Consider the following 16111-nt stretch of genomic DNA (forward strand, 5'->3'; position numbering starts at 1 on the left):
AGGGAAATTTGAGCTTCTGTGTCCCTTAACAGATGTTGAGCATGATCTAGGTTTGTGCTGGTGTAAACAAGAATATTTTAGCTGCTGTTATTTGGTCAGGCTCATCACACTTCCCCATACAAAGAGTGTTCACAAAGTGAAAACATTCAGGTCAGTCTAAAGCAGTTCAGTTTACAGTGCTTCAAAAGTTAATTTGTTTTCATCCAGCTAGTTGCAATAGGAAGAGGTTTTGGGGACAAATTAAACCTTTCTGCAATTCTACAGGTGCTCTTGGGGACTGCATTTGTATCAGTAATGGCTCACAGTGAATGAATGCAAACAAGCAGTAGCACAGAAGGACTTGCTCCAGCAGCAAAGTCAGACCTGTACGGCCCCATCCTGCCACTGGGATATAAAAGCTCAGCCAACAAAACCCCACATCTGTTAGGTAACTCCTCCTCTGCTGCATTCAAGATCCTTTGGCAAACAGTGAGTAAATAAGTTGTAAAATATATTTGTGTGTTGTGTTAAGTCTTAACTGTGAATTTTAGCACCTGGTCTGTTGCTAAGTTGGTCATTGCTACTGATGTCCGAGAAACTTCAGTGGGAGTATGGCTGAGGAAGGGGACACAGTTGGCCCCATAGCCATGGCACAGCCCTATCAGAAATGTGTTCCAGTTGGGGTCACCTGTGTTCTCCGACTTCTTGTAATAACTTCAGTGCCATTTAGAATGTTTAGCAATGGAATCTGCTCTCAGCACAGGAGAGGTAAATGCAAATTATGCCTGTCTACTTCTCAAGGTATTCAAGTAGCATGTTCTTTACAAAAATGACTTACTGAAAAAAAGGTTTAAAATATCTGAAATTTAACAGCGTTGAGTTCAATATAGACTTTGTAAGTAGAGTGTAAGCAGAGTGAAAAATCAGACTGTTCTTGGGAAAATCAGAATGTTCTTTGTAAATATTCCCTAAACTAAATGGTCAGTTAATTTAACTTAATGCTGTTTTTTAAATTGGCCTAAATTCAATTTTATAATTTAATGATAGATTTTTTTAAAATTCATTTTAAATCTCTTTAACACTGAAATGCATAGCATGAACCTCAACATTAGCACAAACCTACAACGTTAATGATCTTTGATTTTAATTTATCAGAGAAAATGTTTTTGTTTGTTTGTTTAGGTGGATCTAAACCAGAATTTCCTGTATTTTTCATTTTGTTCGGAGAACTAAAATATTTTCATATTGCTGTTCAGTTTACCAAAGCTCATATATTCAATATACTCGAGTTGCTTATACTGAACATTTTGATACATAACAAATCTGTTTAATTAGTCTGTGTAGACGGGATAGAAGCTACATTTCTATGCCAAACCCATGATTTTTACTGTGTTTGCAGTCTCATCAATCCAAACTGACAGCCTGATGGTTTGTAAGAGTGGCAGCTGACTACTTGTTGATCCCCTTTTATCTGATTTGTCAATTAACTACTTCGGTACCTGCAAGCCAGTCATCATCTCAAATTTGTTTGGTCTCTTAACACTGCTGAATAATCTGTCATATTGCTGCTGAGTGTCATATTGGTCCTGAGTGCCATGGAATGGCAGCACTTACATAAAGTAGGCGAATTATGAGGAAGAGAGATAGGAAGATTCAGAATTCCTTTGCATTTACATTTAATTTAATGGTTTAACTGTAAGAGCTGTACACCGCAGTGCCTGGATTCCGTTCAAGGCTCATTTCAAATGTCAAGTACACCACATTTGGGTGCTGTCTCTTCTAGCATCTCTTGTCTTCTCTTTTGTCTACAGACTTGTGCAACAACCAATCCCCTTATTGAAGACAGCATGTCTAAAAGCAATAAGCAGAATACCCCCACCAGTTGGTATTTGACAGGAAATGATTTATGATTTTTTTGCAGGGTTGTTGTTGTTGCTTTCTTGTTCAACACCACTTGCTTGTTCAAAGAGCTTGCTTTTTGTCTTGACTGCTTTAGCTCAGAGAACCGTTCATAAATTCTTACTATATTTTTCATCTGTCTTGACTTTTCTCCTCTTCCTCTTCTTTTTTTACAAAACTTCAGACACCCCACACAGTACGAGCTTCAAAATCAAGAGGGAATTTATGGTGGAAACATATGCTTATCTGTGAAAATTACTCTAAATCAGCAAACATATTTCAAGTAGATTCTTCAGATCACTTTCCCTAGTTTTCCCAGTCATAATCTAATGTTTTCCTTATACCAATCAACTATTAAATTGTCTATGCTGCATCATATTCATTACATCCATTACAGAGTGAGGATGTCAACTAACTATGGCATGTTGGATCCTCATTTACCCCTATTCCATTTTGCAGGGGTATTTGTGCAATTTATTCAGTCCAGATTCCCCCTCTTTCCAATGCATATGAACAGGAAGAATGTGAGGGAATGTTAGCTGTAAGTGAGGAAGGTGTTGCTTCCGTCTCTCAACTCTTCTGTGACATACTGTTGTCTTGTCTGGTTCACTGGCCATCAGTACAAACCACAGTGGCTGAAATACATTCAAGAGCTGTTTTCACCTTTTGGCTGGGATCATTCCATTATATTGGTATCTGTCATGCCCCATCTCTATCAGAAACTGGTATCCCGCTCTAGCATACCAGTACAATTTATGATCTAGTAACACTCCTTCAGCTGGTGCTCCTTCCATCTTGTGGAAGCAGACAAGGTGAATTGTCTGGTACCTGACAAATGTCCTTTCCTTGGTTTCCTTCTTAGGACTTTTAAGCTGTATTGGTTTCATCAAGGAAACAAAGCATGAATGTCTTTACACAGGTCTAAAAGTAATCTTAAGGCAGGTAGATTAATTCATTTTTCTCAAGGAGTTTCCCATCTGGTTTTGTTGAAGGTCTCTGTGTCCACCCCTTCCTCATTACCCTGCAGGAGTGGGGAGTTCATGTTGTTCTTACTGGAAGGGGAGAGAGGCTTCTGCACCCTAATGCTGATAGTCCACATACCCCTTTCCTAAAATCAAAAGGATTTCGCTGTCTTCATTTTTTGTGTCATGTCTCTGTACAATCTAGACCTCACACAGCCTCATCCCTCTTGCATTCTCCACTTGACTTCTTTAGATCATATTTTTTATTTATAACAATGTCCTGAGTGATGCTTTAAACTTGCAGCTGAGACCCTTTGATGTTAACTGGTGAGTTACCAGGGAAGCAGTGACTCTACTTTATCTGTGATGATGATACTTTTTTCAAACTTTTTTCAAACTTTTTCAACTGATGAGCCATTATAAGTAGTAATAAACGTGTTCATTGGCGCCATATGTCCCTTGGAAACACTCAGCCCTTACTAATTACAGTGGGTCAGCAAAGAGGTCAAGGCTCATAAGTGTGTGGGGGGGGGGCGTAGAACAGTAATAGTGAGAGGTGTTGAAAATAGTTGCAGGAAATATTAACTATACAGCTGATTCACATGAACTTTCTGCTCCCATTAAAAACAAAGCTCGTTTTGAAGTAAAATCTGTGCTTTAGGAATCAAACTCCCTTATGTCTCAGTAACTGGTAATACCCAGAAATATAAAACTGTAGTGGAATCAACAAAAAACTCATCTGGCGAGGTTGTTTTAGTCTCAATTAAAGCTGGAAATAAGATTTTGCATGACTGCTGCCACATTAGGGCCATTGCACGGCTTTGCTCTGTGGATTTAATTCAGATTCTGCAGAGGAGATTTTTCTACTGACTTCCATGACCTTTGTACCAAGTCTGCTGCTGGTTTGTTCTCATTGAAGAGCCCCAGCCTGCTTGACAGACAGGTAGTGCACCTCCTCAGGGAACTGTGCAACTGCAAGGCCTGGTTCTGCAGTTGTCACAGTGTGAGTGACAGAGCAAAGCTAGTTACTTGTGAATGTTTGCATGGATACTAAATTCTCTTAAGTTCTAATAAAAAGTGACAGTTAGGGGAAGGTATACAATAAAAATAAGATGATGAGAGAGATGTGCAATTAACAAATTCTTATAACTAAACATATTGCTAAGAGATTGCACTATACTTACTATTCAAAGAAGCATAGCATTATAGTATAAAAGCTGGCTATTTTCTGTTTAGTCCCTTAGCCAAACTCCAGAGCCAAAAAGCTTTTAGGGTCTGGATAAATCTGACAAATACTTAACTTCGAACTTGTGCTTGTATAGGCTTCATAATCACAAAAGTGTCAAATCCCCAGTGGCAGTCAGTGCTCTGAGAATGATGTCTGTAGGAGAAAGAGTGTACTTGGCCTCTTAGTATGTCTGCAACATTGCAGATAACAGGAAGAAATTAATAAATAGAAATGAAATTTTCATGCAGATACTGGGAGAAAATGTCCTTTTGATTAAAAAAAAAAATCTGGACAATTTGAAATACTACATTGAGTTATTTTAAAAAAAAAAGAACTTTTGAAATATGTAATCCTTGCTGTCACCCATGTTTACCTACTTGATAATTTTTTCATTCATGTTTTTCACTTATTTTGAACATTTCATAGCAAGCAGTGTTCCCCAGGGTTTAAACAGCATTCATTCATTGCCAAAAATGGTATATGAAATGGTATCCTTCAGAGTAATCTTTTTTCCCTGATAAAATGCAAATGAAACATTTTTAAAGGCATCATAAATAGAAAGTGTGCTGAAAGAAGTTGAAGTATATGGAATGTCCCCAGCTATCTTCTCTAAGGATTTCTTCAGCACTTGTTTAGTAGAAACCCCCTGTCAATAGAAGAGGTGTGCCCGTTGTCGCATACTGAACAGCATATTACCTCCAAAGTTAAAAATTGTTTGATAGACCATCTGAAGTGTTGATCAGCTTGTGAGCATCTACCTTCAGTGAAACTTGTGACATGATTAATTATTTTTCTTCAGGGTAGCTAAACCATATGGCAAAGCTGACTTCTGTAACTGAGGTGCTCCAAGTCAGCTAATGTGTCTCAATGGTATTGAGGATGAATGTTGGTGGAAAATTTACTCATTTGTTCGTAAAAATAACATTCTAGCAAAATATTGATGTGCTGTAACCTCTTTGAATGAACAAGAAGTGATATGAGTAACTCAGTGTGCTCAGTAACTGCATATCAATTGCAAAAATCAGTAAATCTATTGTTTAGACCCACAAACAGGAAATCAGCTTCTCATCAAGTTCCCTGTGAAGTGGGCGACACGACTGCTGTGAGTTTAGCCCAGACACATAGTTTTGTGTGTCATACAGGTGGAAGATTTGAAAAGGGAGTCTATCATCCTTCTACTTCAGTAATGGAACAGTTTTAAGTACAAGCGTGTGCTGACCACCAACATGCAAGGAGATTGTATGTAAAAAAATACACTTTGATGTTAATTTATTTAGCTTGAGTTGGTTGTATGTTTTTCACATTACTGCACTGTGTTTGCACAACCAATAAGGACACCAGAGTTGACTATTCATGTTTATTGGATAATTCATATCAAAGGAACACTTTTGAAAGTCTGACCACAGAAAATAAAAGCATTCCTTTGAGAGGAGAGAAATCAGAAATCCTCACTGGAAGGAAAGGATCTCTTTATTATTAATTGTCTGAGGAGAAGGGATGTTTTCAAGTGGCATGACTGAAGTGTGGACACACCAGGGTGGGAGTTCTAGTGTGGGCTGTACACAGTCAGGAGGGTCACAATGTGTGCTTGAGATGTTCAGGGATGCATTAACCCTTTGCAGTCTGTAGCCTCTTAGGTGTAAAAGGTTTTCCTGTGCCAGTTCCAAGTCAAACTGTGAAGTCACTCATCTGTTTTGTTCCAGTTGAAACTGTTTCTGTCTCTTTATAGTGCTTACTGTCTGGACAGGTTATAGTGTACAAGGACTCAGGTCTCCAGAATGTTATCATTTAGAACTGAAAACCTGCTCTATTTCATTTTGAAACAATTTGCATATGTTCCTTTTTCTCCCTCACTATTTATTTACTGATTTCACTGATGTGAGAGGAAACCATATAGTTATTCTACTTCAGTAGCATCAGAACAGAAATTTAAGAGCCTGTTTTATTAATTTAGGAACACATAGCTGGATTTTTCTGGGGTCTGAGCTCCTAAGAAAATAAGCACTCTTCCTAAAGTGGGGGAGTTGAAGATTCTCAGTACTTGCCTTTTCCATTCAGATGGTTCCTTTGCTTTAAGTGTGTGACAAAGCTATTAACTTGGATGGGAACATTAACACACTGAAAGATAGGTGCAGAGGTCAGCAACAGGAAGCCAAAAGGGAGTGAATGGAATGTTTTGGTGATCTGGCAGTTTACTTCACCAAATGCAAATGCTACACAATTATTTTCTTATTCCTCTGTTTCACTCTCCCATGCTGATCTCTTTCCTGGGTGCTGACGCTTTTCTTCTACCCTGTCTCTGTTAACATCTTCTACTAAATCAAGCAACAAGCTGCCTTTGTGACAGGTAAATGACCCCTGAAGGTTGCAGGGGCCTGTATCATCTGAGCTGTCAGAATTCCAGTGCCTTTTTCCAGGATGCTGGTGTTTCTCACCATATAGGTCTACCTCATAATTCCAGCCTCTTTCGCTGGGATGCTGGTGCTTGTACATAGGATATCTTCTGCCTCGATGTTCTCTTTTGGATAACTCATTCATGTAGGTTAGCTGTGCCCTAGGGCTGTTAGCAAACTGATCCAACAGTGACTTTCTGCCAGGAGGCTGTTGCCTTTTCAGCTCCAGATAGATACCAAGGTCATCTATGTCTCTTTTTCCTGGATGCTGCCTCTTCTGAATGTCTCCATAAGATGTGTCTTTCTCAACATCTCTTTTTCCAGGATGCTGTCTCTTCTCCAGGTTGCTTAGGTACTTTTTCCCAGGGTGTTGTCTTTTGGAAAGCCATTGTAGCAGAGGGGCATTTGATTCTGTCCAAGGAAAAGAATAACGTTAATGAGACCCCATAATACTGACTAAGGAAGTTGTAATAGGAATTTGTGGAGCAGGATCATAATCTGTTGCTCTTTGAAAGCCAACTCAGTTTTTCCAGCTAACAGTCATAACAGTCATAACAGTCATATTAGTATCTCTTACTCATTCTTAAGCTCTTCTTAGTATTTCAGGTCTTGGATCAACACAACCAATTCTCAGCATTGATGCAAAGAGGGAAGATGGCTTTTCCTGTGGGCCCTTGGGGCCAGCTCATCTTCCACTGTGGAAGGACCCTGTGCTCCTTTTTGCTGGCAGGCACCTATGTGGTGTTTCTTGCAATCCCTGAGTCTGATCTTCCACTGCTGTGACTAGTGGTAGCAGAGCATCTACAAGGTAGGAGCTGCAGACAGTGAAGCAGCCTCTAGCATTCCCAGCCATGGAAAAAGCCCACTTTTCCTGGGGAGTAGGAAGGATTGAGGTAGTAGGTGAATGGCAGCACCCCCACCTCGAATTTACATTAGGTATAGGATCCACAACTGCAGAATGTCCTTCATGGGTCCTCTTAGAGCTTCCCTAGGGAAGTACCTGCCAGACAAGCAGGTTTTCTGTGACAGGCTTCTACTGTTTTATTATGCAGCAGCTGCTTAGTGATAGTACGGCCTTTCCTGAGAAAAGAGATCTTAGAGAAGAAAGCACCTTTGAAGAACTGTCAGTGTATTGCAGCAGCCCTCTTATCCTTCCCCTCCCCTTAGTTCTAGTGCTAAGTGTGAACATCAGAACCTGGAAATGATACCTTGGATCTAATGATCTCAGCCAAGTGCTATACCATCACCAAATGGGTGTCCCCAGTGGAATATATACCTTTATTAATCTCTTCTTCCTTTTCAGCTTTCTTGAGGACAGACTGAAGAATGAGGCTTTCAGATCTCTGAAGGATGTCATCCAGGGGACTTCTTCCCATGTTCTCACTCTCCTCTGGAAGGAGATGTCCCCCATTGAAGCAAACACCACACAAGGTCAAGCAGAGGAGTAGCAGTGACAGCTGGATAGATGGCATTGTGGGACAGGGGTTCCTGCAACTTCCATTGGACAGAGAACAACAGGGGAGGAGGATGGAGCAAGCAAACCTAGCAATAACAGGAATATTTCCAGACACTGAAAAAAACAAATATGGCACTGCTGCAGGGATTGAAGTCTCTTAGGGTCTTTCCTCATTTCTGTTACTAACCTCTCAGTTTGTTTTTTATCCTCCAAAGGATCTAAATTCTTCATAATTAAAACCAGGCAGTTGTTCATTTTTCTGGCAGAATAAATATGATATGAACATCCTAAGGCACAGGTGATTCTGAAAACAGTGATTTTACTCTGCTGTCTGCCAAGAGGCAAACTTAATTTCCCCCTTGAACTATGTACCCACAAGGTACAGACACCTACACCTGCTATTTCCACCAGGCAATTCCCTTTGCTAAGGGTTCATTTTAAAATGATACTGGGATTAGCAGCAATTCCATTCCACCTTTAGTTAAAGCCAGACCTAAATAATCCCCTAGTTTTTAACTGGGGTTTTTTATACATTTAAAGTAGCCATGTGCCTGGGTATTTGTCAGGATAAGAAGACAGCTATGCTCTGTGGGGCAGGGGGATTTCTTGCATGGAAAGAAATTAGGGAAGTACCTCATACTTTTTTCAGAGACATAATAATAATTGTATCCTCTATTACCTCTTGCCAAGATACCAAGTATTTTTCTATTTCTTCTAGCTAGCACTGAATTCCTAACACACTTAGGGATTTATTTTACAGTAAGCAGAGTTCCTTCAGTAGAATGGAATACATCTTTAATACTACTATAGCAGTCATTTAGCTTAATTATATCTTCAGAACATAAAAGAAATGCACAGTTTTATGAAGTCCTACAAATATCTAAAATAGAGAATAAGTTTATTACCTTACTTATTGGCAGGTTTTTATTACTTCTGATGAAATCCTTGAGTAACAGCCCTAAGAACATTGCATAGGCTGTTTGACTCAGAGCAATCTTTAGACAGAAAGGTAGAATCTGCTAAAAAGGAAATTACTTGATTAATTACCTGATTTGTAGTTTCAGATTTTTGCTTGATGCATCTGCCAAGTCCTTTAAAGCTGTTTGTGCCTCTGAGCTTCAGAGTTGCCCTTTTGCTGCCGCAGGCACACGGAGTACCCAACAGAAGCGTTGCTGTGTGCTCTCTGGATGGCTCACATCTCTGTACTTATACTGTACTGCCTCTGGACCCTTTATGCAAATAGCTCTGAGGTAATTTAAGGGATATGATGTGTTCTTTTTTTTTGTTTGTTTTTTTCCTGCTCTCAGAGAGCTACATTTTGAATTCATTTTAAGATTCACACAGTTATCTGCTGGCCTCCATATGGCCATGCTCGACTCCCAGAAATTATTTTCCCATTCTCTGAAGAGATTATGTTGAATTTTATGTAACTCAGCATAAAGAAAAGGAGGTTTTCTTTGCTTAACAAAACTAAGCTTGTTTGTCCTCTACTAAGCAAGGGTTTTGGAGTAGATGCAGAGAGGTAGGTAATTAATTAGGCTAGGCAAGAAAGACAATTGGCATATGTTCTTTTTTATCCCTCACTATTTATTTACTGATTTCACTGATGTGAGAGGAAACCATATAGTTACTCTACTTCAGTAGCATCAAAACAGAAATTTAAGAGCCTGTGGCAAAAATGTAATGGATTATATTTAAATAAATGTATTAAGTGTATAAGAACATGGGTTCTTGTTCTGAATGACACAATACAGTTTCTGGCATACAATTCCGTATTTTCTTGGCATAAGCTTCCACAGAGTATTTTAGAATATGGCGTGCACAGCATTAAGTATTAAAACGTGTTTATGTTGCTGCTACGTGCTTCAAAAAGCATTGTACTATTGTAACTAGAAATAAGACTCTCTGGTCTCTAACCCATCTGTCTATTTAAGATATTGCTCCACACAGTACTGCACAGCTGCTTGGCATTTCCTAGGTGTAATAACTCCTTAAGGTCTCTCCGGCACGATACCTGAGTTTAAACAATTACTGTGTTGCCCTGTAAATGAAAGTGGGCATTGATAAAATGGGAAACTGCCTGGTTTCATTCTCATTAAAATCTGCTTCTTGACACTTTTGAGCTTATCTTTAGAGAACATGGATGAAGTCCTGTGTTACAATTACATCCCCATGCAAAGCTCCTCAGCAGGTGCAAAATTATATTCACAGTGGAATGCCCAGGACTTCCTGCCTGACCAGCTTTACCTCCTTGTTCAGAGGTATTTTTATCTTATTTTGGACTAATTTAGTAGAGTTTTAATGCTTTGTTTAAAGGAAGAAAGTTAAAATTAAGCACCTCAAGGAGTCGGGTTATTTTCATGAAAAATGTCCTTTTTCTATTTCACAGCTGGAAAACTGTCTCTTTTTAATATGATATCCTTCCTTTTAGAGTTTTGTTTGGCTTTTTTCCAGCCACTTTTTTTTCAGTTTCATTTTCCCTGCAGGTGATTTTTCTATTTAAAAGATTTCTGGAGGTTTATTTTATAAGTGTAAATGTTCTTTCCTCCCCCTCACTGCACAATTACTCATGACACTGAGATGAATTCATGGGTAGAAGGGAGAGTTTGTTTTCTCAAACTCCAAAGTCTTCCAAGCTATACATTTTTGTCTTGTCACAAATGCATGGATACCCCAGACTTGCCCAGAGCTTGTGTCAGCACAGGGTTTGGCTCCCAGGCGGCATGTAAGTCTGTGGTAGGTTCTAGAATTGCACTGAGATGTTGAACTACTACATTTCATACCTAAATACAGCATTTCAGCACCACTGTGATCCTCAACCCCTTTGTCTAACTGCTGTATTTTATCACAGGTGCATCAAGTCCCTCGATCTCTTGTATCAGCTCTGTTGAGGAAGTTCCTTATTTTTCTTCTAAACATTCTCAAGGGCACCCCAGCTTTTCAAAGGGCTTCTAAATTAAGAAACTGGGAGGCAGACAACTCCTCTCCAAAACCAGAGTCAGACCCTTACATGTGATCTGCATGAACTGAGGTCTGTGTTCCTCCCCTCCCCAACATGTTGCTTGTATTGCTGACTGCAGTCACTAACCACACATCACCAGGAGCTTGGTGCCTCTGCTTGTGCTGAGCACTTGTCCAGCTCAGTGTTGGTGTTCACAGCAGTGGGGCCTTAGCATTGGGGCTGTCACTGGCCACACAGTTGGTCCCTAAAAATGAAGGTGAATAATGAAAAAACCTGCTCCTATCCCAAGTCTGATCTCTGTTTTAAAGAATACAGACACTCATGTTTTGTGCAGTTAGTCAGCTATGACAGCCTGGAGTCAAGTAGAAAGTTCTCCTTGGCAGATTTTTTAATTTTTACGTCTTACTTTGACTGCCTTGCTGTTGAAACTGTCGGAGGTAAGTAACTGAAGTACTGTTGGAGAATGGTTAGAGGATCAGGGACATGGATTATTGATAAAGGGTACAAGTTAATAACAGAACTGTACAAGAAAAAGCCTGCAAGCAAAGGCCTGCATGAGAAAAAGCCTCCATGAGAAAATGCCTGCGTGAGAAACAGGCCTGAGAACCAAAAGGGAGTTTTTAGGAGGTACAGTGCTGTGCTGATAAGATGTACTGACCATGAGAGGGGAGGAAGATTTTTGATCTCTCGAGACAAAACATAAATAATAGAAGCTTGCCAAATGTAGTCTTTTATCTAACCCAATTATGTAGAAGTAAGGATGTGCTTTTGTAAGCTTAAACCAATCAAGAACTGACAAGCATATATACTGATACTATATAAGTGCCTCTGTATCGCTAATAAACGAAGCTTGCATTACCAATCATATTGATTGTCTGCATGTCTTCCCCCGCCGGAAAGTCAGCAAAGTACATAGCTCATTTTTAGTATGGCCATCCCTCTAAGAATCCTGAAATATATAAGTTGTTGTGGGAACTGCTTTTCTTGACCTATAGGAATAAAAAATACTCTTGTTTGGAATTAATGCTTCACTGCATCCCAGTTTCACTAGGAGATGCTGAATTTTGAAGTGGTTTGCCCTTTGTCACAGATCAGTAGTTTTAAAGTCAGGAAGTGACACCAGAATCTATTCACTTAGCATTCCTTTATTGAAAACAGGTTTGGTTTTTGGTAGTACCTCACAAGAGACACATCTTTTTCATTTAAAAGGTTACCTACGTGACCTTACTTCTGTGTGCAAGACTGAGAGGCTGAGAACCTCCACTGGCTACTTAAGGCATCCCATTAATTTTTATTACTTGTACACTGTCACTAGGACTGTAGTTTCAATCTCCTCATCTCTTTAAATAACTTTATCCTCTTGGATATTTCCTGAATTGTATTTCTTGCAATGACTGCAAATCTAAGCTGTTCTGTCTGAACTTCTTCTTGTTAACAGTGTTGTGAATTAGGAATGATTTGTTTGCTAACAGAAGTGAGAGGCAAATCAGCTCTTTTGTTTAGTCTGGAAAATGTAAAAGCACACTTTGTTCATATCACTCCTCCCAGTTTGTTCCTTGATTGAACTACTCAGGCAGAAAATTAGGGAGATGGATATCAGTAATAGGTGGACAACTCTCTTTTTCCATGTGATCTTCCTAACATGATCCTTCCTGCATAGGAACAGGTAAATAGTTTGCCCTGCAGGAGCATGTATTGTATTTTTGTGAGAGATATAATTCCAGCTTTTCTTCATTTTGATTTTGATTTTGACATCAGAGTGCCAGAGTATGTACAGCCACAATGATCTTTAGATGGTTTATTATTAGACTCATAGTATTGTTTTACAAGGGAGGCAAGCCTTCAGGAGTACAAACTTTTCTTAGACCTGAGGAAATGCAATCGTATCTCAAAGTCTGTCTCTCCTCTTAGTACTAAAAAAGGACTTGTGATCCCCCAGAACTGTCTGCTTTTCATGGGAATAGATGTCACTACAACACAATATATTATACCTAATCTACAAACCTTGTCTTAAATATTAGTCATTACTGAAGGCAGGGTTCCAAGCAACTTCTATCTACTAGTCCCCAAAATTCATTTGCTAAGTAAATGGACCTAGACAGTACTGAGTGGATGTAATGACACGTGAAGGAGGTTTTTGAAATGCAGCCTACTGTGGTCACTGCCAGCGTTAGCAAAAGTGATCCCTTTGTGCAGACATACCCAGCCAGGGGGGCTTCACTGTGGGCAGCAGCACAGCTTATCACAGCCCAGCTGGTTTTGCTGCAAGTCATCACAAAACCAAAACCCTTGAAGAATAATAAGGACAGCTTTCCCATTCATTTTCATTAGCTGCAAATATAAGATCTAGGAAGGGAAACGAAGGTAACTTGTTGTTGCAGTGGGGATCCTGCAACACGCATATACCAAACCAGGAGTCCCGTGGAAAGGAAATATATATGGACAGACAGATTCTTGATAGCTGTTTCAGAGAGATGTTTATTTCTCCAGCCGCACGGCCGGGGCTCTGCCGAGGAACTGTTCCAGTCACGGCACCAAGGGTCCTTCTGCCCGCGCAGGGAACACAAACCAACCAATGGGAACGAGGCTGAGCAGGGACAGGGTAGCCCCGTGTCTGTGCCCTCAGGGCCCCTCTCCCAGGGCTACACGGCAGGGGAGGGACCCCAACACCTCACCCGTTTTATTTTAATAAAAGGAGAATGAAAACAACTGGATAAACATAACAAGAACAGTTTCAAAACAAAACAAGCCACCCTCCTGAGTCTTTAAATGTCCAAACAGATTCTCTGGAACATCTTAGGGCTGACAGAAGGGAGACAGAACTCTGAGCATGCTTTGTGGGGAAACTGAGGCAGGAGAGGGTTTAACTTCTTCCCTCCCCCTTTTCATCCCCCACTCGGCATTGGAAAGGGATTTTTGGGGAAACAATTGGCAAAAGCATGGTTTTGTGAGGGAAACCATGGATGAAAAAACGGATTAGGAATACACTGGGGGTAATAGGACATAGGGTAAAAGGGAAAGGTGGGATTAGGAAAGGGAGACTGTAGGGAGGGCTTACAATGGAGATATTGTCTAACATGACTACGATTTTTTGCATATATACTGCCTTTTACAGGAGCACCATCAGGCCCAGTGACCTGCGATGCTTGTAACCCTTTTCTCCCTAGTACAATATTAAATTCCACCACCTCTCCATCTCCCAAGCTTGGGATGCATTTTTCAGGATTATTCTTTTTAATAGCAGTTCTATGCACGAATATGTCTTGCTGGTTGTCACACCTTGTTATAAAACCATAATTTTGCTTAACATTATACCATTTTACTATCCCTAAGATCTTAGTTACTATGATCTTTTCCTTTTTCCGAGTGGCTGCTGTTTTCTGTCTCGCTGCGTCTTTGCTCTCTCTTTCGGTCGCTCCCGTGTTGGAATTGTCGGGGCTGCTGGTGCCTGCGCGCTCTTCCCGGGGTCGCGTTCGGGGCTGTGCGGGCCGGGCCGGGCCGTGCCGCTCAGTTCTCCGTGTGTCACCTCCTCTGGTCACAGCTTCGCTGCCGATGCCGGGCGCTGCACCCACGTCTCGGCCGGGCCCCCGAGCGATGACCCCCCCGCGCCCTGCTCCAGCGCGCGTTTCGGCTGGGCGCGGCTCCGTTCCACTGCCACTGCCACCAGCCGCCGCCCGCGCGCCGCCCCTCTCAGTCGGGCGTTCCCGGGGCTCGCTCCACCACGCGCTGCACAGGACCGGGCGGGCACCGCCGGGTCCCGCCGCGCCTCGCTCCGCCACCGACACTGCGGCTCGCGTGGCTCCGCCCGTACGCGGGAACTGCCTCGCTGCTGCTCGCAGAGCGCTCGGCGCACGTGGCCTGGGCCGCTCGGTCCCTGCGCCAGGCTTCCCTTCGCCAGGACACAGCTGACATTGCTCAACAGTCTCGGTAACTAAATAATATTCACGAAAATATTCTTCCATCGGCATATATTTTGACTCCAGTATTAACTGTGTCCAAACGGTTTTCCAAAAGCCCTTCGTAAGAATTAAATCCCAAGAAACATAGAAAAAGTTCTTAAACAACCATGCCAGGAAGTGTTTCAGTTCTTTTTGAGCTTGAATCAAGCTAAAATTCACAAATCGTTGTTCAAGAATCATTTTAAGTTTAAGATAAATGTCCATATGCGGCTCTGAGAGCCAAGAGTCTTCCCACGGTTCCTCCATAGTTCAGATATGGAATAGCAAAGCAAAACCAAGAAGAGGAATCCAAAGTTTCCAGGGTTTACTCACACAAATCAGTCGCTTAGGGATCGGGGATCGTTCTGCTCTCAATTCTCCACCATTTGTTGCAGTGGGGATCCTGCAACACGCATATATCAAACCAGGAGCCCCGTGGAAAGGAAATATATATGGACAGACAGATTCTTGCTAGCTGTTTCAGAGATGTTTATTTCTCCAGCCGCATGGCCGGAGCTCTGCCGAGGAACTGTTCCAGTCACGGGACCAAGGGTCCTTCTGCCCGCGCAGGGAACACAAACCAACCAATGGGAACGAGGCTGAGCAGGGGCAGGGAAGCCCCGTGTCTGTGCCCTCAGGGCCCCTCTCCCAGGGCTACACGGCGGGGGAGGGACCCCAACAACTTGTCTACCATGTTCTGTTTCTTCCAGCACTAGGCCCCCACCATGGTACTTCTCTTGTTGCTTAGTGCAAGTGTCTGTAGTGGTAAACACTTGTTTGTGATGTGAGCTCTGAGGCCTTTTGGGGGCAAACTTTAGTTAGAGCCAGCTGAAGGAATTGGCCTGGAGAATCTTGTGAAATTATTAGAAGTTCTGCTGGCTGATGCTGAATGGCACTTGAAGCATGACCTGAACATGGTAAGAACATGTAAAGGATCCCTTCTGAAGGCTGTGTAACCTTCAATTGACACCCTCCCACTCAAAAATTTCAGAAATGGCAAAACCTTCTGCTCTGACTGTAAGCCCCAGAGTTTCATAGTTTTGCAAATATAAAAGTGTTGAAGCTTAATTCTTTGAATTCATTGAAACTAATAGAAAACCCTTTGAGGAAATTTAGTATAGGGAGAGATTAGGCCTTCTGTTTTAAATAATGAGTAGGTTGAGTATTGAAGGAGATTGAGAACATTTATTTCTTTGTGAGGAAGCCCTTAATAGAATTACTGAATAAATTCCACATGGAACACATACACAGCTCTCCTCATCAATTTCAATCCAAAAAGGGAACTATTATATTA

The 16111-nt window shown here is 41.3% G+C and overlaps 1 protein-coding gene across 1 annotated transcript; it reads right to left on the reverse strand.

The window, feature by feature from the left end:
• Positions 1 to 5411: 5411 nt before the first annotated feature.
• Positions 5412 to 9049, reverse strand: TRH (thyrotropin releasing hormone). Its single transcript, XM_048316246.1, has 3 exons — positions 8965 to 9049; positions 7738 to 7955; positions 5412 to 6872 (listed from the first exon to the last, which is right to left on the reverse strand). Exons 2-3 carry the CDS (start codon positions 7931 to 7933, stop codon positions 6298 to 6300), a joined length of 771 nt encoding a protein of 256 aa, XP_048172203.1. The 5' UTR covers positions 7934 to 7955; positions 8965 to 9049; the 3' UTR covers positions 5412 to 6297.
• Between the last annotated feature and the right edge of the window lie 7062 nt (positions 9050 to 16111).

The sequence above is a fragment of the Corvus hawaiiensis genome, chromosome 11, assembly GCF_020740725.1.
Source record: "Corvus hawaiiensis isolate bCorHaw1 chromosome 11, bCorHaw1.pri.cur, whole genome shotgun sequence".
Classification (NCBI taxonomy): Eukaryota; Metazoa; Chordata; class Aves; order Passeriformes; family Corvidae; genus Corvus; species Corvus hawaiiensis.